Source organism: Larus michahellis, chromosome 3 (genome assembly GCF_964199755.1).
Source record: "Larus michahellis chromosome 3, bLarMic1.1, whole genome shotgun sequence".
NCBI classification, from domain to species: Eukaryota; Metazoa; Chordata; class Aves; order Charadriiformes; family Laridae; genus Larus; species Larus michahellis.
The window spans coordinates 14,501,939-14,525,330 of record NC_133898.1 but is presented as its reverse complement, the minus strand read 5'-3'; the positions used below and the strand labels follow the sequence as shown (position 1 = coordinate 14,525,330).

At 44.3% G+C, this 23,392-nt stretch overlaps 1 protein-coding gene across 12 annotated transcripts in view; it reads right to left on the bottom strand.

Moving 5' to 3' along the window:
• Positions 1–23,392, bottom strand: part of RIN2 (Ras and Rab interactor 2) — an 85,113-nt gene that overhangs the window by 9,293 nt on the left and 52,428 nt on the right. For all 12 annotated transcript variants that reach the window (XR_012585947.1, XM_074578705.1, XM_074578708.1 and 9 more), the window contains 6 exons: positions 23,163–23,355; positions 22,264–22,375; positions 18,715–18,787; positions 15,761–15,852; positions 11,064–12,194; positions 1,727–2,032 (listed from right to left, as the gene is read on the bottom strand). Coding sequence is in view for 11 of the 12 variants with exons in the window: in XM_074578705.1 (XP_074434806.1) it covers positions 1,727–2,032; positions 11,064–12,194; positions 15,761–15,852; positions 18,715–18,787; positions 22,264–22,375; positions 23,163–23,355 (1,907 nt within the window). In the remaining variant the exon portion in view is untranslated. The remainder of the gene's footprint in view (positions 1–1,726; positions 2,033–11,063; positions 12,195–15,760; positions 15,853–18,714; positions 18,788–22,263; positions 22,376–23,162; positions 23,356–23,392) is intronic.

Here is a 23,392-nt window from a genome sequence, read left to right as displayed (position 1 = left end):
GGGACAACATCCACTTTCTGGAAGGATCCAGCCACAAATACCAGTTTCTGAGTCTGAATCCCAGCAGAGGAGCCTGAATATAAAAGCCTATTAGATTTGACATGAAAACTCAGCTCATTTCCTTGACAGAGCAGAGTTAAACACATAGTGAGCAAAGCCTCGTATCATTCCCGACTAGCCGGTGAAGCATCACCAGCAATGGCAGCACGCAGCTAGTGCACAGAGACTATGATGTACCTAGGTCTGTCTGTGCTCCTGTCACTCTTATTGCATTTAAACTTTCTGTTCAGAAAATACCACCTGGCCAAATCTCTGGGTCTGGTCAAACTGTGTTCATTGCAGCACTGGTGTGATGGTCACTTAAAACCAACAAAAGCATGAGCCAACTTAAGCTTTGGTGAAACTCCAGATGACCCGAAGGGCTGATATCTAAAGTTACACCAGCTAAGACATTCCCTACAGGTATGACACTATCACCTGGCTAGAGTACGTGACAAAGCAGATACTCAAAACACCTGCTGGCTTCATGCCATGTTTTACAAACTTCAAGTGACAAAACAAGACAACCCAAGGAGCACTTGCCATATCTTAGCCTGAGCCCCTCAGTGGAATAGTTAACCAGCAGCAGCCTCTCAGTATTTTTCTTCTGCACGTTGGAAATGCGTTGCTCAATGTGAGATAACGCAGCATGGAGAAAAGAATTTACAGCACTTCGGCCCAAGATTCCGATATCTATTTTAAACTGCAGGATTTTGCACAGAAATAGTAAGCTGGGCAGGAGCTTGGACCTAAATCTTGAAAAAGTCCCTGGGGGTCTTTAACAGCCACAAGCTTTCACCGTTCATCTCAAATCTGAAAGAAAGTAGGCGTATCGATCAGCACTGGGCCCAGACGCACATTCAGTGCTCGCTTAGAAAGAAAACTGCCAACCACCTGCAGCAGCTTATGCTCGCTTAGGGAAAAAAAAAATAAAATTAAAAAAATCTCCCATTACCACCAGCATTGCTTCACCTTAGCCCGTGACCTACCACAGCAGTGTACGATAAGATGTCGGGAAACAGAGTTGCACCCATGAATTCATACCATCCGGCACAGCATTTTAATTGTGCCACTGACCACTCGGCAGGTCTTAACAGGTCTGTAGTTGTATTTCATTATCTAGGTTTCAAGGTCACTTTTGGACTCTTGCTACAGTGTAGAAATAGATGTTATTTCTGTTCCAGACATAGAAAAGAAAGTGTCCAAACTAGAACATTTGGAGGCATAGCAAGCCAGAGATACTGGATCAGAGGCTGCTTTCCTCCACCCATTAACGCAGAGCCCTTGTAGTTGTCACATTGCATACGCACTATTGAATTAACTATAGCTAAATACAGGGTGATACCTCTATTACAATTTTTTAAAAAATGCTCATTTAGAACCAGTGCCAAATTCATGGCTCCCAGGACAGCCTACTTAAAGAGCCTACAGTTAAGCAAAGGTGTTTTTTTTAAAGCTGCTTCACAAATCCAGTGTGAAGCAGAGTTGTAAGATGTGCTGCCAGATGCATCAGAGCTACCAGAAAAGAAGCGGAGAGGAAGAATCTCTCTCAAAAGGGCAAGGAGATACTATAAGAGCTCTAAGAGAAGGACATGTATCTGCAGAATCAGGCGGTCTGATGTCCTCTGCCAAAAGACAATCCCAGCTTTGGAGTATCAGTGAACTTGAACCACAAGCAGCACCATACCTGAGTTATTCTCCATAACAGTATAAATCAATTTGCAAACTCTCAGCAGCAGCATGACTTTCTTTTCAGGTGAATACATTTTCTGCATGGTCAGGAACTTGACTTTAATCTTTTCAACGTCCACAAAGTCCGGTGTTGGAACAAACACACCCAGTTCCTGAGGATTCCTCTGCCGTACCAACTGCAGGTTTTCCTTCAGCTGTTTCCAAGAACCATCCGCAGTATGAAACTCTTTCAACATCGCTTCAATGTGGCCCTTCAACGGCTTCAGAATGCACTTATGCATGGCCTTCTCCAGGACAACATCTGCAACGGGAAAACACAAGTCCAGCTGACTTCCTCCTCTAGAGCAGAGCCAGTATTAATATAACCATTCCCAAAAGAGACACTGTAGAGCAAAACCTACTTGCTAAGGCTTATTTATTATACAAGCTGAGTTTCCAGATGTTTGTTAACAAGAAAACAAAAGGCGGAGCAGGATCTGTATTCCATTTTCATTTATGGCAATGTGGCAAATACAAAAAGAAAAACCCCACAGAGACAGACTACAGACTGTCACCAAAAAAAAAAATAAAAAAAAAAAAATCAAGCTGTGGCTCCAGTTTACTTTTTCTTTTGCTGGCCAGAAGTCTCCAAGTTTTATTTTACTTTGAGCTTATACTTTAACTCCCAAACTTAAAGTAAAACACAGTCAAAACCATAACTTTTGTCTGTTTTGGCACGAAAGCCCATCCTTTCTGCATAGTTTCCATCAGAAACTATAACTCAACCAAGGTCTCCAAAAACTTGGCTCAACTTTGTCAAGATCTTTATGAAGCTGGACAGATTATGGGCTTTAAACTATAAATGAAAACCAAGCCGTGTTTGTCCAGCTTCGGATTTCATCATGCAAGCTTATATACAGCTTTGTCATCAAGTTTGAAGTTCTTTGTTTGGCAAGAGCATGCACGTGGCACAGCAACCACTAACTTAGGGTTTGTTTTTTTTTTTTTTAATTCTTGTTCTACTCAAGTTTTTCTTTAACAGTCATTCCCTACTTTCAAAGTACGGACCCCATCAACAGAGAAAGCTCTTTGCTAAAGATTTTCTCTGCAAGCCTTTACTTTATAAGCTACTTTCCCCTCCTGCTCAGCGTCCCTATAGCAACACAGCTTACATTAATAATTAGCTAACATAAATTATTTGTACCGTAGTGAACTCCAAACAAGCACAAAGGAAACTGGGGACCCTTTGGCCTGGCCACTGCAACCAACACGCTTGCTGCCTCGATGGTGGGGCAGGACCAGAGCCTAGAGTAGGCAGATGTGCTACGGGAGCACGGGGACCAAGAGCAGAAAGAGGAGAAACCATGTCACTGGTAGATCACACGTTTATACCAGCTAGCAGTGGACATTCCTGCTATTAGTGGTTACTCATTAAAGTTTCACTAAACCTCATGCCCTTTCCAGGTTCTTTGTCTGTTCTTATGTGTTCTTCTTAGACCACAGTCTCTTTCTCCCCCTCCAACCCCCGCCCGCCTTTTTTCCTTTTTTCAAATTGCAGACTGTTTCTAAGGCTTGGGATTTACAAGCACACACCTTCCAAACAAGCATTACCTACTTCTGTTTTCTTGCTTTTGCTTTATGCTTTCGTTTATTTTATCCTTGTGTTCAGCCATTGTTCCTTTGGGGTCTCCATACCTCTCTCTTTCCAATACAAACACACCCTTCACACACTCCTCCTCTTATGGTGCCTTTGCTTCAAATGTAGTGTTCATTCTGTGTTTGTCTGGCATGCAGTTCCCAAATGTCCAACTCTACTGGGAGGTCCCATCTCCCCTATCCCAATTCGGCTGGGGCTTCTGCAGCTTTGCTTAATATTTTCCCCTCCTGAAACACTGGTGGAGGTGGCAAAGCTGCGTCTGCGTCATTCCCGGAGGCTTTAAACACATCTGGGCTCTCTCTCTCACAACAGAGATTGCGAAAGCTGCTGGAAGGGAGAAAGAGTGAACGTGAGGAGCAGCATTTACCCTTTGATTTCCTAGATTTCCCTGTGGCTACCTGTAAAGGCATAACCAGTCTGACACACGTTCTCGATGGCCTGTCACACAGCACGAAGGGTGGATCCAGCTTCCCACCGGACCAGAGCCGCCAATTATACGTTAACAAATGGCAACATTTCAAATGACTGATCCTTATCTATTGTACTTGGTAAAGCCACACAACCATCACTGACAGCACTACCAAACCCAGTCAGGAAAGCAGAAGCATCACCCTTCCACACAGGGGCAGAAACTGCCTCTCCCTGCCATCAAAGCCACCCTCGGAGCTCGTGGGGCAGAAATATTTTTCCCACCAAGAAAAACGTGCAAATCTCACCCCTGGGTATGTTAGCTAGCTAAATTTCTAAAGCGTACAAATAGTTCCTTGCCAGCTTCACTGATGATGATTTTTTCTTTTTTTTTTAAATAATTCAGCTTGCTTTATTTATATCTACTGCCTATTCAGTTTTTTAAATATCAAAAACACCAAGTGCTTTGCTTGTAACTGGAACACCTCTGCAGTTTGCATTCCAACCGCCTGGTCAAAATTAAAGCGGTCGGTGCTGCCAAACGTTACGTTAAGCGAGAGAACTCTCTACCCCCATGAAATTTTAAACTCCCACAGTCTTTCAGTGGAAGTTCTGCACACGAATAGCTAGTGTCAGACATCCTTCATCTCAATGAAGTGGGGGTCACCACCGCATTTGGTCAAGAGGAGGCTCAATAAATTGTAAAGAATTCCGCACGGATCCTCAGAGCCCTTGGTTTGATAAGGAGGGAGCACCTAGCCTGGGATGGGAAATGGGAAAACTCAGTACGCTTCTGTGACTGATGCCATATAGGCTCCAGACTGGAGCTGGTCCAGCCGCTGCCTGCAGTATCAGTACAGAGGGAGCTGCAGAAGCAGCCCATCCCCAGAGGCTACAGGAACTGGAGCGAAAATTCCTCCAACAAAGCCCCAGTCCTTGGCTGGGGTCAGGCTTGTTAGTGGTAGGCGAGAAGTGGAAGCCTTAAAGTCTTCCGCCCTCAACCTTTTAGTAAGGGCCACCCTTACAGCCTTCTGTACAGATGAATGGCGCAGAGTTTACGGCTGTGCAAGATGGCAAGGAGGTGTTCTTTCATGCTTGCGATTCATCACAGGCTTCAAAAGTAGTGTCTACAAACTGATGTGAAATTTACTTGATCACATTCCACAAGTCCTCTGGGAACTTAAAATCGATTTGAAGCAGCACAGAGGAAGAGAGCAGGTAGGTCCTGTGGCTGTGCTCAAAGCTCCACACAGGGTCCAAGTACTTATTGCTGAAGGGTGTTTGTGATCAGGTAAACAAAAATAAAAATAGGGAGATTTAATAAAGCCTCCTGCAGTGCTGCTCAGTGACTGTATTACAGCTAACAGGAGACAAATGAAATAAAGGACATGCGGCTGTGATTCCGAAGAGATACCAACTGCCTCGGCTTGGTAAGGGTAGACCAAGAAAACCTGACATTTTAATGCAGCATCTTTGCACCGAACCAGTCAGCAAACAAGGGAGTGACTAAAATATGACAGCGTGTCCACGGTTTTTGTTCTTGTTGTTGCTTTAAACCAAAAAAACCCAAAAGAAACCCCAAACAAACAAACAAAAAACCCAACCAAAAAAAACCACCAAACCAACCCAAAAAAACCACACAACCTTTTCACCTCCCTTACGAATTCTCGGCACAGACATAAGAAACCACGGAATTCTGCCCTCAGATTAAAAAGTGGCAAGTCTAGCAAGCCGGTGAGGCCAACAACACAGCAAAATTGATAAGGACTGGACTTTTTTTTTTTTTTAAATGGGTCAGTAATCAAACCCTTATGTATCCTAATTAAAATAAAACCTATATAAATATTTATATTATTATTGAAGCCTGGAAGGATAGCATTTCTTGTGATCTGGGTCTGAGTGTTCAGTGTCACAAGACACCTATAAGCATGTTGGGGATCAGACCATCCAACTATTTACCCTTTCTTCTGAACTGCTGTTACCAGCCCCTTTCAGGGAAAGGTGTTTCTGGATGTGATCCCACAAAACAATTCCCAGCCAGCAGCAGCTTTTACTGTTTAACTTCTCATGGCCCCAAAAAAGCACAGGAGGGTCTCCCAGGCAAATTCTAAGTTGTGAATTGAGGGCTGATCCTTTGCATTAACATTTCTGTATATTTCTCAGATCCAAACAGTCAACAAAAATTCCTGTTTACTTCAGTACAGCAAAGTGTTTTCAAGTATCCTCCTGAGATGCTTAATACTCCAAAACCAAGACAGACAGTCTTTAGATTTTATTTATTTTAAATTTAGTATCATTTGATCTGAGGGCCGTGTAGCGTTCCTGAAGTGATACTTATAATTAGCCTCTAGCCTCAAAATGGGAACTGGAAATGCTTTGATAAATGAATTGTAAAAGCCAGCCAGCTAGTTTCGTTGTGACTTGTGGAAACACATCTGTATCCTGTGCTGACATGCTATTTTGTTTTGCTGCAAACCACACAAGTCTGCATCCAAAGAGGACAACATATTAGTCATCGCAAGTGTCCTTACGCAGCCTCTTCACAACCCTCGCTGCCTGAAATTGCAGGCACGCTCCCACCTTTTCCAGGCTGTCGGTTTACCTGTTACCACCTGCTGCTGCTCCACCGAGATTACCTGTCAGATCCCAGTCCCCGGATTTACACACAAGCCCTGCTTATCATCTACAGTAGCCAAATCATTCATCAGTAGAAGGAGGGCTCGGTGAGAGATTAAGTGAGTCTGGGAACCATTCCTGCGCAAGTAACATTGCCCGGGAGGCTGGAACACCACAGCGTGTACATGCAGGAGACCTGACTACAACTGCATTTACTTTGTTTTGGATTTCCCTAAAATCTTGCACGTTCTTAAACTGGCACGACTGATACAGATCTATTTCAAGACAGCTCATGTCAGGATGGCCAAGTGTCCAGTTCTTGGTGGATGTCTACAGTGACGCATGCCTAGGCCACGGTGCAGACAAGGGCATCTCCTCTGAAGGAGGAATACTTGGAAGTAAGAACTCACACACCCACATTCCTTGATAATCCGCACAACCCTGAGAACAGGGGTAGGACTGAGGTAGGCAATGGATAGGTGATGGTGGCAGAAGTTGAGCAACTAGAGAAGAAAGGTCTCCAGGGTAAACCTCCCCTCACTTACCTTCATAAAGCACACCGATGAATCACAGAACTGTCTGTGCTAGGTTTATTTTGCTTTAACCATCTGTGGCTTAATTAAACCTCACGCTATGGCTGTACGGTAAACACGTGTCTCCTCTTAAAGAGCAAGTAATAAAGGAGCAGGGAATAAGTCACAAAGCAAATCAAAGGGATGTTGGAAAATGGAGAAACAAATACCCCGCCTCTGCTCAGCGCCTTTACCACTGCTTCTTGCCCTATCCCCCAGGTCCCATAATAAAAGGAGGAACACTGGGGGATATGTTGGTTGGCCTCAACTCGACATGCAAAGATACTAGGATGAATGACAGGGTAGGGGGATGGGACACCAAAGCAAGTGTACAAGCACCTAAGAAGTAACACAGTGCTAAAAAACAGCCAACGTGAGTTTGTCAAGAAGTAGTAGTGGCATGCCACTCTAATTCCTTTAAAAGGATAATTGCATCAGTGAAGAAGAGCGGAGCAGGGCGTGGGCTGCATCTTAACCTTTTTAAGACCCATAACCCTATTCCATGCAACTTTCCTAAAAGCAAACAAAGGAAATACTGTCTTGCTGTAATTACCCTAAGATGGGTACATGAACGGGTGCATAAAATACTGCACTCAGAGCCCAATTATCAATGGCTGACTGTGAGACAAGACAGCTATTTGAAAAGAGGTACCATGGGGGTCAGTCCTGGGCTTTAGTCTATTTAGCATTTTCGTTAAAAATTTGGATGATAAAGCAGAAAGTTCACATACAAAATCCGCATACGGTATCATTGTGGGGGTGGGAGAAGGGCATCACCAGTCCTTTGGAGAGCAGGTTTAAAGTTATCTCCGCAAGTGGGAAGCGGGCCAAAAGCTAACGTGGTAAAATCTCATGAGGACAAAAAGTAAAACGTTGCCGCTTAGCAAGAGAAATACAAAGGCAAAAGTGCTGCTCTGAGAAGCCTCCCTCAGAGCGGCTGGCACACCAGCTCCCATGGGAAGGGACTACACTCCTCTGTGCGGTCTCCAGCTCCGTCTGCCTGCGACTCCTCCGCACGGACCCAAGTCCCTGTGACAAGGCACGTCCTGCCAGTAAAGAGCCAACACGTTCTCTTCAAGCTTCTTTCAACATTCAACATTTACAAATACGTTATGCACTAGAAATACTAAAACAAATAACAGGCAGTATTGTTCAGGCACCGTCCCACACGATCAGTTAATACTTTATTGCCAAGTTATTTAAGCTGGTCACTGCTTGGGCTAGGCCCAGGTTTGTGCATTGAGACTGACGCTGTTCAGGAGTTAGATCCTGCCTGGCGATCCCCTGGTGAAGTGACAGCAGTCAACTTGACTCCTTTCTGTTCACGGCCAGAAAAAGAAGAGATACAAACAGAAACTCCCAAACATTTACTATTGAAGCAGCTGTAGACTATCAGGGTCTCCTCTGACCAGTCCAGGCACAGAAAACTTGAAAAATAAAAATACTTCGCATTCATCCTTAAATAATAAAAAGCCGTGTGCCTTAATCTTGATTCTGTCCCAACACTGGGAATCCCATTGTTTCACGAAGGGTTAACAGCCTACAGTGCTAAGATTAGGAGGCACTTGTCAGGAATAATTAGAAATGCACATTCTCCCAAAGATTTGGCATAAGTTAAACAATTCGATATACCCCCTGTCTGGGAAACTTAAAAGATCTCCCACATCTGGGGAGGTTGGACTAGGTGACCTCTAAAGGTCCCTTCCAACCCAAACTACTCTATGATTCCATGAAGCCTTTTGCTTGCAAGAGCCTGGGAAGTCCGTGATACAGTTCTACAAGAAAAGCTACACCATCGGAACGATCGTTACACAGACACAGGAGAAAGACCCAAACACCAAGGGCTTCACTAAGCCTTGGGGGGCGGTGTGCTCCTCTAGCACCTGGAATTCAGGAGACAACAGCGGGATAAGGTGAAGCCTGGCTGCCCCACAACGGGCAACCAGCAGCAGCAGTTCTGCTGGGTGGGAGAGGGAGGCGAGGACTGGCTCCAGCTCCTCTCCACAGAGCTGGAGGAGCTGCAAGGCCCAAACGTTTTCTGCTGCAGGCTCCCCCGCCACCCCACCAGCAGGGTCCGAGTCGCGGGGTGAAGCTGCTGTTAGCCAAGCGTGCCCAACACCTCTTCCTGCGAGTCCCTGGCAAGGCACGACCGCTGTGGCCCGCTCCAACTCCGCAGTCGCCAGGCCTGGCCAGAGCCTCCGACACCGACTCGGGACAGAACGCGATGAACAGAGAGGAGTATTATCCCAGCAGCACACATCCAGCCCCCGGCTGACACGTTGAGAGGAAAAACCTGCACCGCAAAAGCGCAAACTGACAAGAGAGGATAAATGACTACTCAAAGTTAAAATTCAGGCCGCAATTCCATGCTGAAACAGCCAAGTAAAACTGCGGATAATAGGCAGGGCTGCATCATAAGGAGTTCTCTATAGGGATGACTAAATCTTGCTGTCACATAGTTATCTGCTTAAATCAGCAACATCTGATGCTCCTGATGCACTGTGGTTGTCTGCAGGCTCGAGCAGCAGATGATTCAAAAGCAAGTTCTTCCTTTGTTAAAACTATCCCAGCTTTATAAGTTAATTGCATTTAATCATGCGATCAAAGCCAGACTTTCTGTCGCTGATGAAAACCAGTGTAGTTTAGTTATTACATTTCATAGGTTATGCTACTCCAAACTACTGAAACATTTAAAATCAGAAAGTGTTTTGCCAGTCTTCAGGGACCCGCAGTCCGATTTAACCACACCCTTACAATAAAAAGTACAAGTCAAACCAAGCTTTCACAAAGCTACAAGCAAACTAGATCTATATTTCTTTGTCAAATATCCAGCACTCTGCAGAAATCCAGACGAAAACACGCCTGCACCACTGCTCGATTCACTGTTTTTTCTTCCCCGTAACGCCCACACAATATTCTTTATTATTCTAGCGAGAACATTACACGTCTTTGAAAGAATCTCAATTTCAAGGACACTCTTCGTAGCGTTATATTTGCTTTAGCAGCGCTCGTTACTTTTGCTTGACTTTCTCTAAATGAAGCTGAGGTTATGCGAGAATGCTTCCTCTTGTTCAAGGACAGAAATGTCAACAGAAAATCACCCTCTGGTCCCAGAGAAAGAACTGTCTGCCAATTTTGCACTGGGCCAACTGTTGGGACACTGGGGTACAGGAGAAAAACAAGCAAATTAGGACTGAAGTGAGCTCACAAGGAAAGTATTCTGCCCTGAGGGATGTTTACCTCCTAAATGGAGCTTATAGGCTCTTTTACAAATACTGCTCAGACTCAGCAAGATAGAGGGGCAGTGAGATTTTATGCAGCAACAATGATTTCACTTTTGTGGATACACAAGTCTGCCTGTTGTTAAAACATGTATTCAAACATATAGCTCATCTGCAACCATTTATAAACACGCGCATGTAACAGAGTGGTATAGAAATCCTGATATTAGCAGCCCCTTCTCCCTCGAACACGTTTGTTTGCTTTCTTTAAAAAACTCTCATAGATCTTTTTATTTAGCTTCAAGCATAGGGACAGTGCAGCTTTGCCAGGAGTGAATGAGAATATTTGGAAGAATGAGATTTATTTCAAACTTAAGTTGATAAAGTGTGTCTCTGCTCTTAACTGTCACTGGTTTTGAACAAATTCTAGTTTTACAGTTACTATCCGTATGGTTAAAATTGGCACAGTTTTGGTTCCAAGCATTGAGAACTATTTCAGTCCAATTCAGGGAAAAATATACGTGCCAGCAAATAAAGGATTCCATATTGCTATCAGTTCAGCAGCCAAAACAAAAAAGAAAAACAACAACAAAAAAGGAAAAGGTAATAACCACCAGTAAAAAGTCCACACTGCATTCATTTAAGGACGCCTTTTTACGAACAACTTTGTAGCATAGTTCTTCCAAGTTGCTAGGGTGACTGGAGGCCGGGTGTGTGTGTACGTGGGGCGTTTGTTTTGTTTTAAGACTCAAACACTCGATGGCTCAAACTCTGCTAGCAAAGTCAACCCCACCTTTCAAAACTTGCACAAAGACCATCACAATAAACACAGATTACATATTTTCACCTCTCCTCAAAACACAGGACGGCGTTTCTTACCTATTTGGTCCTCCGGAATCAGCGATTCGATTGGGGGATCAAGTTCGGAGCTTTGGGACAAATAGTTCTTAACTTGGGTCATGAACTGTCGAATCGTTTGCAGCATATCAGTGCTGGAAACATGGCACTCCTTGTTTTCCTGGAGAAAGCTGATATAGTCCTGCACTAGGCATCCAAAATAAGTGCGTTTGTCCCGGGACATCTCCGCGATTTTCTTAATCATCCTCTTTTCAGGGGTCATGAAGGAACTGAAAACTCCACTGACTTTCCGCAGCTGAGATTTCACAATCTTGGGGAGAACAAACGAACTGTTTCTTTTCTTCTTGGGCTTCAAGGGGGGTGCCATGCTCTCTTGGTCGCTTTCCCCCTCAAAATCCTCCAGGCTGCTGTTAGTGTCCCCCTCATAGCCAAAGAGCGGCATGCTCCGATCTAAGTCCAGCGAGTCAGACGAGGAGGTGGAAATGCTCATGTCGCTCAGTCTCTGCCTGCCTCCATTCCACGGTATGTGTGACTCAGAGCTGGTTGCGACCGTCTTTTTGGCAGCTGCTGGAGCCGGCTCAGGCAGGGTTTCACCTGGAACGCCAGCGGCTTCGGGCACACGCACCGAGCTGCAGCCAGGTCGAGTTACTGCTGCGGTTTTTGAGCTACCTTCCACCTCCGAGCAAACAGCCTGCTTCTTCAGCCGAGGAGGCGGAATAGGGGTTGGTTTATTCTGCAGCAAATCCAAGCCTCTCTCTTTCTTATGGTTGACTGTTTCTGGCATGCTCGCCTGCTTTATAGTCCTGGAAAGCTGTGGACTCGTCAGGATGCTATTAATAGAAGGAGGTGGTGGCCGGGGCGGGGGGGAGCGAGGCCTCGCTGTGCCATTCACGTCTGGAGTTCTCGGGCTCTGCCTTTTCAGACTTCCACTGACATCCTGGCTGTGCACTTTCAAGAAGAGAGGATTAATGAAACACAGCGCTCCGTTGGTCTGGCTGCACTCCAGCTCCGAAGGCGTTCTGGTTCGTATAGAATGCACTCCATTTATAAGGCAGAGCTGACGCGAGTCTTTACAAGCACTATCCGAAGGCACGGGCTTACGGGGAGGTGAAGGATCCGGGGGGTTGCTGTTAGCTGGGGAGCTCCAAAAGTCTGAAAATCATCGAGTTAACGTAAGAATGCAAAACGGCATGCAGATGGCTTTCAGAACATTCAGCTGAGCATCACCAGTTTCAAGCATTAAGACATTCAGACAAGCTTTTATTAATTCAAGGGGAGAAAAAAAAACTCCAAGTGAACCTCTTAAATCACCACCAGGCATAACTGCATGCTACACTCCTGGGGCTGCTCTTACTTATAAATATCACAACCAGTGCATAGCTTCAAATCAGCTCACTGCACTAAGCTTAAAAATAAACTGAGAATGGAAGAAAGGAATGAAGACTGCAACACAGTAATTCTTACCAACTTGAGACTGAAATGAACATAAACTACTCACTAGCATCTCACTCAGGAGAAAAAAAAGCCTAGATTCTCAGCTGGTATTAATAAACTCACTCCATTAAAGACCACAGTTTGGCTGATTTATACCAGCTAATGGCCACTTATAGCAACTCAACAAAGATTTTGGTTTCTTTTGATAGCAAACAAATGAAGCTACACATGAAAAAACAGATCACATTTTGCTGTGGTGGGTGCACGCATAATCTGTAGCTACACAGACCAAATGCTTGTGTCTCTTTGAAAGCACTGGCCTGCAGCCCTGCCTTTGCTATGGTGGCACAGCTTCCCTGAGGTTTTAGACTCTCAGCAGCACATAAATAGACTGAATACGCAGTCGCACACCAGCAGTGTGGAAAACCTGCGCTAAACCAACAAGTTTCATCTGCAGCCTCCGCACTTGTCCCACCAAAGCATCAGCATGTTTGTGGAACTGAGTCAATGGTAAAGCCCATCAGGCTCCTGAAGGTATGAAGGCTGAAACCAGACAAGCCCTTAAGGACAGCAGTTGGATTGAAATTTAAGGGAGAAATACCAGAGGAGGGAGATTTTGCTACACTTTGCCAGTCTTGACACGGACCCTTTTTCAGCAGTGTCAAGATGCCACATTTGGGCTGTTGAGCAATGACACCTGGGCCCAACTGCATGAATGCCTAGCACTCCACAACAGGGTCCATGCCCAACAGCTGTGTCTTTTCTAGGGGCCAGAAGACAGGAAATGGCTCCTGGTGACAGGCCACTGCCAGAGAACATATGTAGGCACAGACATATTTCTCTACGTAGTCATGCAATGCTGCTGTTTTCTTCCTGCTCCGTGACTTCATGTCCTGCCTCCAGATCGCTCACCGGACCGGCCAGTGTGCCTGGCACGTGGGCTGTTGCAAACACACATGATGTAAGCACTGCCGCAGGTGAGACACAAAGAGAAACTGAGAGGGGGAATCTTATGTTCAGCACGTGAAACCTTACAGGTTGGCAACAGCCTTGATAGCTTTACCACCAGTTCTTCCTGACGTGGTGTGCTGGGCCACATGCAGTTCTCCCTCTGAGCCTACAGCACAACAGAGCTCTACAAATCTCCGTGTTCAGACCAGGGTGTTTTGTGCCTTTGTGTTGCTTAAGGAAAGCTCACACTTAACAGGAAGGGCCCTTGGGAGTTTAAGGCATCTCTTGGGTCCACAGTGTTGAAGGGCTGACTTCCTGGTGTATTCTTTTTTGCACGTGGACACCTAAAACTCCACCAAAATCTCAGCTTTGTTGTCTGGTTTTTGCTCACAGAAACTGTGATCTTAATCTGGTGTATAACAGGTAACTTATCCCAAATACACCAACCACAGCCAGACACTGATCCATCAGTCTCCTCCTCAGCTTTCAAATGTATTAGCTTAAACAAACAACCCACACAATGTAGACAGAGACTGTTCAAGAGCAAGACTAATTCTGCAGCAAGTAGGCCATGGTGCCCTCAGGTACTGAGGGCAAAACCAGCATGGTTAGTCTGGAAAGCTTGGCCAACACCACCACTATCATCTCCTGTGGAGAAACTCACCTAATGTTACTTTGAGGCTTCTAAGCGTCACTGGGAGACTGTCATCATTACACTGTATCCCAATCGTCCCTTTTCTTTTTTTCTGTCCAAACACCTAATCAACGGTTCCATGCTTGCCTCTATTCCCACGAAAATCCATGCTTTCATCTAATTACCTAAACTTGCAGGTAAGCAGCGCAGAAGTATATTTGTCTCCTCTCTAAAACAAATACCTTAATTGCATTGTTGCTGCAGCAAAACAAAACGCAAAGCAGTGCAACGCTTCCCTGTGCGTGGCTTTGCTGCAAAGTCCCGTCAAATAGTTCTAGAGAGCCTCATGCTAACACTCGTGAGTTAGTGAGGATCCGTTTCTAAATCAAAGATGATTCAAAAAAAAAAAATCTACGGGGACAAAGACTGCTGACAGTCAACCCTCCCTTCCTGCAAAAGGAAACGAGGCCATTCAGCACTTTGCAGGAGTTGCTCAACGATTCATCTGGGTGGAGCACGTGTTTCCAATCCCGCCAGGCTTTGCATCTCCTGCAAGCTGAAGGTGCAATGAGCCCGCATTTAATTGTAGCAGTCAGGTGATGCAAGGATATGTCATTGCATTTTCCTTTGTTATTTAAAAAAAATTTTCACCAAACCAATGTGCATGGATACACTCTGCAGATACTATGCATGCACTCCTTTTATTAATATGCTACTGCACCAAGCCACTGATCTCAAAAATCACCATTCTAAAATCACATGTCAATCTGAACATAGGTTTTATTAACAGTGAACCTCAGTTCCTACACTCTTCTGGCAACTCCAGCAAATTATCAAGCTGGTGCCTCCTATATGAGCCTGCAGCCAACATTAGCCTCAGACACCAAACCTCTGTCTGAGAATTTTAAGACTTGCTTTGCCAAAGGGCTGTCCAGAGAGGGGAGAGGAGGAGGAAGGAAAGAAACAGCACTAACACAAATATCACAGAAGGCAGGAAGAGCACCGAGGTCACCATTTGTGAGTGAGACCCACATTTGTGAGCGAGACCCCACATGGCGTACTGGAGTACTCCAGCTTTGGAGTCCTCAGTACAGGAAGGACATGGACCCATTGGAACAGGTCCAGAGGAGCGCCACAAAGATGATCAGACAGGCTGAGAGAGTTGGGGTTGTTCAGCCTGGAGAGGAGAAGGCTCCAGGGAGACCTTATAGCGGCCTTCCAGTACCTGGAGGGGGCCTACAGGAGAGATGGGGAGGGACTCTTTATCAGGGAGTGTAGCGATAGGATGAGGGGTAGCAGCTTTAAACTGAAAGAGGGGAAATTTAGATTAGATATCAGGAAGAAACTCTTTACTGTGAAGGTGGTGAGGCACTGGAACAGGTTGCCCAGGGAAGCTGTGGATGCCCCATCCCTGGAAGTGTTCAAGGCCAGGCTGGATGGGGCTTTGAGCAGCCTGGAGGCTGCTAGTGGGAGGTGTCCCTGCCCAAGGCAGGGGGGTTGGAACTAGAGGATCTTTAGGGTGCCTTCCAACCCAAACCATTCTATGATACAAGGTTTGGCCTTCCTAATAAGAGAAGCTGCTTTTCTAAATGAAATCTACATCATCACTGACCAATATGAACTACTTACTGATACAGACTATTTCTTCAAGCTTACAGCAATGCTCCAGGGAATGACATCTATGTAAAGAACTACTTACTCAGTCCAAGCTGAGCAATCTCTTCAAGTTCAGCTTCTGTCTTTGCTGCAGCAATAGCATGAGGCAACTTCAGGGTGAATGGAAGGACATCCCTGTCGTCAGAAAGAAAAACAGTTACAGTTCTCACTACAACATCCATGGTTTTAAAAGCATTTGTTTTCAACACTGTCAGAGGCTGGGCTCTGATTCTTATTTTCTTCTTGAGCTGTGGCAGGTAGCAACAGCCTTAAACGCAGAGCACAGTGAAAACATTACCAACCCCAGGCCTCCTTTACATTGGGAAGTGGTGTGAAGTGCAAATGACAGTCAAGTCCCCAAGGCTCTCTTTTAGGCTCATTTCCGCAGTCGTCCAATATTTTCTCCCATTATAGCAGCAGCTTTTAGAAGCATACCAGTGAGATGCAAAAGTGTTATCTGCCCTTAACACTTCAGCAAAGCTTCATATTTTCTGAATATGCTGTTGCTTGCTCTTAAAGTTGAATTCCAGTTCTCAGAATAAAAGTGTAAATTAGTACTTGGGCAGCTACCCTAAAAATTTTTAAGCTGGGATGTTTTAGTCTGTCCTAGGCTGAAAACATACTTCATTTAAAAAAGTCTTTATAATTTATTCTCATGTGGTTTCTCTTCACTGCATACTAGAAGCTCAGTGGATGTTTACAAAGGGAGATGCATGAATGCAGGAACAAAAACAAGCCAAATCTAACCTAAAAGGCTTTTATACAGAGATTTTTAAGGGACAAAACTAACCACATGTACGTTGTATGAGTAGTACCATGAACCAATACTATATCTCTTGCTTGCCCAATTGGTACCGATACACCCTCAAACAACAGGGCATGCTAACCTGCAAAATCTGTACGAGTACCTAGGTAATTAAGAGTAAATGAGAACAAACGAAGCACAGGAATCCTACACACAACTGGTGTCACCATTTTTTTTTTTTTTTTTTTTAAGGCTGTAAACAAGCCAACCGTCGGTTGTAGCCCAGACAGAGTGGATTTTTATCACAAATATTCTCGATGTTGTATGTTAACTTGTTGAAAAAAAACCCCAGGATCTCAGAATGCCACTCGAATTCAAATCAAGCATATGCACGAGACTGATACACTAGCTAAAAAGGATTTTAAAAGACACTTCCAACATCATATCACAGATAATCTGGACTCTAGAACATCATGGACTCAATACAGAGATAGGTAACCCTTGACTCCTCATACAAACTGACTGGGTATCTATTGCAAGAAATTCCCTCTGGTTTTAGGAAATCCTCCTGGTTTTGCTGTGACATACCAAATGGTACTCTCTTTCTCACGATAGCTACCTGTCTGCCTCCTTAAGCAGTCTGTACATTTTCCTCTTGCGTCCCCAGCAATCCTAGATTGCTGCCTGAAGATGACAAGGACGCTGGGTAGATGCTGCCACTTTAAGGAACATCAGGCAAACAGAAACACTTAGGATGTTTCTCCACCCATCGGGGAAACAAGCATCCACTTCCGAAAGCGTACCCACAATCAAAGAGTGAGCTTCATTTGCTGAAATCTATGGACAGGCTTGCAGTTGAAGTTGTATTTATTGCTGGTATCTGTGGATGGGTTTGCAGATGAAGTTGTGTTTAAGAAGAAGCACTAAGAAAGCATTAACACCATGTCCAAGTTGTGATGGACACTCTTTTTACTTCCTTCCCCAAAGGGCAACAAGAAAAGGAACAGAACAATACATGGGTGAAGAGCCTGGTTATGCAGTTTTGTACGTGCTTCTTGAATGGGAGGCCTGACTGCATCAGGATACTAAACTCACACTCGGATGACTGAAAATGCCGTTAAGAAAATTAAAAGCCCTTTGCAGAGAGAGACTCTCAGTTACAAGACTCATGAGCAAGGCAACAAGCTACTGCGTGTCTGTGGGCTTACTATTAGCAAACGTGAAGCAACTTGGAGCCTTCGGTGAAAGAAAAGGGCTAAACTAATGCAAAGAAATCTACACTTGCTGCGTGCTCCCTGTAGGCACTTAAAGGGAATTTACCAGAGCCTGGCTAATGCGCAGAACTGAAAGGGCGACAAGATAAAGAATCTCTCATCATTACACTGCTTTTAAATGCAGTTTCAGCTCATTTCTCATCTGAGTGCTGACCAATTACTTATGTGGTATAAACGCTTCTTTCATCACACGCATGTACGGCTTGGCAAAATGGAGGCCTGTAAGAAAGAGGGTCTAGATGCTTCTCCACCACAAACCACCACTGTCAGCACTAATTGGCAACCTCACTGCAGTGACTAAGGACCAAGACCATCCAAGTGGCCTCTCTCACCTTCCTTCAGAAAATGCACAGGTGTGCAGTTTGGCCGTGTCCTGTCTGTGGACAAATGTAAGGCTTGAGCATCAGTCTGGAAGTTTTCACCAGTAAAGTCAAGTCAAATTGAAAACAACTTAAAAGATAAAAAAACACCGACTTTTTTTTTTTCTCTGCATGCTACCTGAAAACAAGTTGGGCAACCATAAACTAGAGAGCTGATGAGGCTATTTTTGTTGTTCACAACTGACATTCTCATCTCTCTGTTGTCACATTCTACAGTGTGATCTGACTTTTTTCCATTATGCTCCAAAAATGCTTTTTGCTAGCAATTCCGAGAAATGGACATTGCAAGATGGTTTATGGTGCTTATTAAATGAGTTATAGAGCAGTTAAGAATGCATTACAAGATATCATCTGAAGTTCAACTTGGCAACATCTTGCCATGGTGGGTAGCGTAACACCAACCTTCCAATAATCAGTACTAAATAAGACAGAGGGACTTGCTTCCAATTCTCATCTCTTATTTCTCCCATTACTTTCTAAGACTACACAGGAATATTTGTAGATTGGCAACATAAATATTGTGCTGAACCAGTCCTTGAGACTCTCTTTTTTTCGTAACAGTCTAGCAAACGTGACTCAGAACATAACACCATCTTACCTGCTAATACAGTAGAAAGCAATGAGCCTGAATAAATCAGCAAAACTTATTCCAGATCCCTCCAAGGAAAATGCTGTGAAGAAAGTTACAAGAGGGGGGAAAAAAATAATAAAAAATCACACATCTATGCACCATTTCTTAGAAAAGCTTAATAAAATGCATCTCAGATTTTTGCATAAAATTAATAAGTTTGTACCATCGAACTACCAAACTAACTGTTTGGTTAAGACAAAAAAAACTGTGTAGAGGAGCGCATGCCTCTCCTAAAGGCATTTTCAAGAATATACTGACAGTCTTGGTAGTGGGTTTGTTGTTGTTGTTTTCCAAACATATGGTCTAATTCCTGGGAACCAGATCAAGCATGATCAGAATTGCACAACATTTTTCTAACAGACAATAAATTAATAACCAAGGCCTTGTCTGCCCAGCGTATTAATATACCTAATTTTAATTCTCTTATTTCCTCCTCCTGCATTCCATCCTACACACTTGTTTTCTCCCCAGATGTGTTAGCACCTAATGGGAGATCATAAATTTTCACTCGCTTTGAGAGAACCATTTAACCCAAAAACTCTTTAAAAGAAAACTCAAGACAATTCTGCTTCGTGCCGTTGCCTTGCACAGTGGGGGAGGAAGACACAAACAATGCCTTTCATTTTATTACCACTCCATACCATTGCTTCTTATTCATATAAATACTTGTTCACAGCAATAAAGACACAGAAGTGATTTCCCCCTCAATTACATTAAGCTCGCTCTGATTCCAGTGGCAAATCTTACCCAATGACTACAAAAACCAAGCAGAAGCAGCTCCTAGAGCAAAACAATCTAGATCTTTTGCCTCTGGACACAACGGAGACCACAACAGAAGGAAGAGTATTCATGAAATACAATGGTAGCATAAGACAGGTTCCTGGAGTACACGAACACCGGCCTCTTGCAGTCTTGGACAACTTCTACAAAGGTGTGAATGTGAAGTCTGTGATTGTTTCAGCCCATCCCCGAGTTAGAAAAGCCAGATCACAGAGGTGAATCTCAGGCTGGTGCAGTGCACACACTGTCGCCATTTCACCGTCAGAGGAATGCTTTTGAAATTCATCTCCCCAGGAGAGTACTGCCACTGCCGCAGATGCTTCAGACATCTGCTCTGAAAGCAGGCTCCTTGGTGGGGAAAGCCAAAAGCCAGGTACTGATCTTTTATCCAACCTTTACACAGAAGTACAGGTCAACCCGGTCTTTTATGAGCCTGGAAAAAGGGATTTCTTTAAAAGGGACACTAACAATGCAGACAGTAAGCACGCCAGTGATCTAGGGGCATGCTAAGAGAAGATGAGTTGTCAGATCCCTGACTACAATTAAAACCTCAGCTACGACTGGTGAGTAAAAACATTAGTAGATACTTCCCCCTTGTGGTAACATTATATTAATGAAAGACAATATATTATTATTTTCTAGATGGGAGAGAAGAAATTAATTAGTAAAACAAGGCTACAAACACCTTAGAACACACTTAGATCAATTTGTCATTAATAGATTTCTCTTCTCTTTGTCATACCATGTTTGTAACTGGAAGCAAAACCAGACACAGAATGAACTTTTTGTTGCTGGGGGCAGGGGAGGGAGAGGTAAAAAGGCAAAACTCAACTAAAATTATCTCGGTTTACTAATAGAAATAGAAGGGGGCTATCACAAGTCAAATGAAACACATGATTGAGAAATGCAGCCCAGATTTTCACCAAGGGCAAATCGCGCTTAACCAACCTGATTGTCTTCTACAACACAGTAACCTGCTCAGTTGATATGGGGTGAGCTGCAGACATTATCTACCTGGATTTCTCCAAGGCTTTCAACGCTGTTACCCACCACAGCCTCCTCCCAGAGAAACTGATGCTTTACAGTCTAGACAAGAGGTCTGTGCGGTGGGGAACCGTCTGACATGCCGCACCCAGGGGGTGGTGATAAATAGCTTCTTTTCAAACTGGCAACCTGTCCTAAGTGAGGTCCCCCAGGAACCAATTCTGGGCCCAACGCTGTTTAATATCTTCATAATTCACCTGGATGATGAGATCAAGTGTACTCCGATGAAGTTTGCTGACGATACCAAACTGAGTGGGGAAGCGGACACTTCAGAAGGAAGAGCCACCCCACAGGAAGACCTTAATAGGCTGGAAGAGTGGGCTAACAAGAATCTTATGAAATTCAACAAGGACAAGTGTAAAGTCTTGTACCTGGGAAAACTTAATCCAGGAGTGCAGCACAGGCTGGGATTTACCTGTCTGGGGAGCAGCTCTGTGGAAAGGGATCTAGGGGTCCTGGTGGACAACAAGCTCAATATGAACAAATAGTGTGCTGCTGTGGCAAAAAAAAAAAGCCAACATGATGCTGGATTGCATCAACAGGGGCATCACCAGCAGAGATAAAGAAATCATTATCCCACTCTACTCAGCGCTTGTCAGGCCACGCCTGGAATGCTCTGCTCAGTTTTGGTCCCTGCTATACAGAAAAGATGTGGACAGGCTGGAGAGGGCCCAGAGAAGGGCCACAAAGACAATCAAAGCCTGCCGTGTGAGCAAAGGCTGAGAGAATTGGCTTTGTTCAGCCTTGAGAAAAGAAGGCTTAGGGGAGACCTTATCACCATGTTCCAGTATTTAAAGGGTGGCTACCAAGAACATGGAGAGTCCCTTTTTACAAGGAGTCACATGGAAAAGACAAGAGGTAATGGGTACAAGTTACTCCTGGAGGCATTCTAATTGGACACAAGAGGAAAGTTTTTCCCAGTGAGATCAGCCATCGGAATAATGTCTCCAGGGAAGCGGTGGAATCCTCAACACTGGGCACGTAAGATTTGGCTGGACAGGGCGCTGGGCCATCTTGTCTAGCATCTTCTTGGACCAGATGGTCCTTGAGGTCTCTTCTAAGCTTGTATTTCTATAATTCTATGATATTTTTCACACCCTCCCTCTGAAGAGATGAGGGCAGTATTGGTCTGAAATTGACTGGAACCCTAACATTTGATCATTTCTATTGGAAAACGGGGGACAAACATAGTTGGAATTAAAAAAAATAGATCATTGCTCTCACATCAGAAACAGTTCCAAAGGGTTAAAATCCTTCTAGTTATTACATTTAAAAAAATACCACACCCAAATTTGTAGACAGAGACAGCCCATGTCAGAGTCTCATCCAAGAACAGTTCCCTGACTACAAGGAAATGCAAGGTCATTTCATTGACAGCAGACAGCATTATAGAATGTGTTTCTACAGGAGAGGATAACTACCCATAATAATCAATGAATCCTGGATTCAGCAAGGTACATAAAATAAATATTCCAGTTGTTTCCAGCACAGACTTAAGCATTTCTGTATATGTTCCCTTCTCCAGGATGTGCCCGACCCACTTGCAGAGCACTCTGCAGGCAGCATTGTAGGCAGTCTGTGACACTATTTGCATGACTTTGGGTACCTTCTGCTGCAGGTTTCACCAATGCAGAGTGCTCCTGGCTCATACAGGGTGACAAATAACTGAAAAGCACGTAACCCACAACTTACTGTATGTGCTTTCTTTTACTGCAAATTCTTTTAGGCAGGACCCACAGTCAGTGGGCAGACGCAGAGAGATGACTTTCTTCTGCAATCTTGAAGATTTCCTAACCAGAAATATCTGTTGGGGAGAATGCAAGAGGACATGGTTTGAGCCTCATCACACATGCCTTAATAGAGACAGGTCATAGACAAAAGGAACCAGAATATCATGATCTCTGATGTACATAAAACATCTCAGAATCTTACTCAGTTGTTACTGCACCAGGTTCAACAGCTTGGTGTAAAAGGGCAGCAGAACTTTTCTAAAAGTGTCTCGTTCTCGAATAATACAGACACATGACACCAAATCCCTTCTCCAAGCTCTCCAGTTTAACATGCAGCAAACCCCAAATGCTGAGTCAAGCTGCAGAGCCTAGAGGAGCCTGATGGTGGAACGCTCCTATGTCCCACCAGCCCATTCATGCAATCCTTCTGCACCATGATGGACGCAGCATTAGAAACATGCCATCAGCCTCATCCACGCAGACAGGATCTTGTTTCCATCACAGCAAATTTAATGCAGGCACCAGTGAAGGATAAAATGCTGACATTTACCATTTATATTGCTTTCTTCTTATGGGTGAAATACATTCGTTACATACAACCCTGGTTAGCAAGGTCCAGCTTTGGAGCCGTAATTGTAGCAGTTTAGTTCTCAACTCCAGAGGACCCCAAACCAGTCCCCCAGCTTATCATCCCAGGTAACAGGTCACACTAACTGGTCCAGCTGCCAAGCGTTCAGGAAGCCCTCACTTGGATTATCCAAAGCACAGAAGAAATGGGGGTGGGACGTTGGTTGGTTTGGGTTTTTTTGTGTTGGTTTGGTTTAACACTTGTATCAAATAAATTGAAGTGTAACTTCTTACCCCAGGAGGCTGGGCCCGCAGAATTTCCATGGCTTCAGCATCATTCAGACCAAGCTGCAGCCACACAGGGTGAGTATGGAGGAGCTTGTCCAATATGCTTAGCTTGTTGGATAGGCTGTCATATCCAGAGTCCCGGGGGCAGCTTTTTACATCATTTTTCTCAGGAGAAACATTATCCATGTCCTTTACTAGACTGTGAAAAATTTGGAAAAAAAAAATAAAATTAAAGT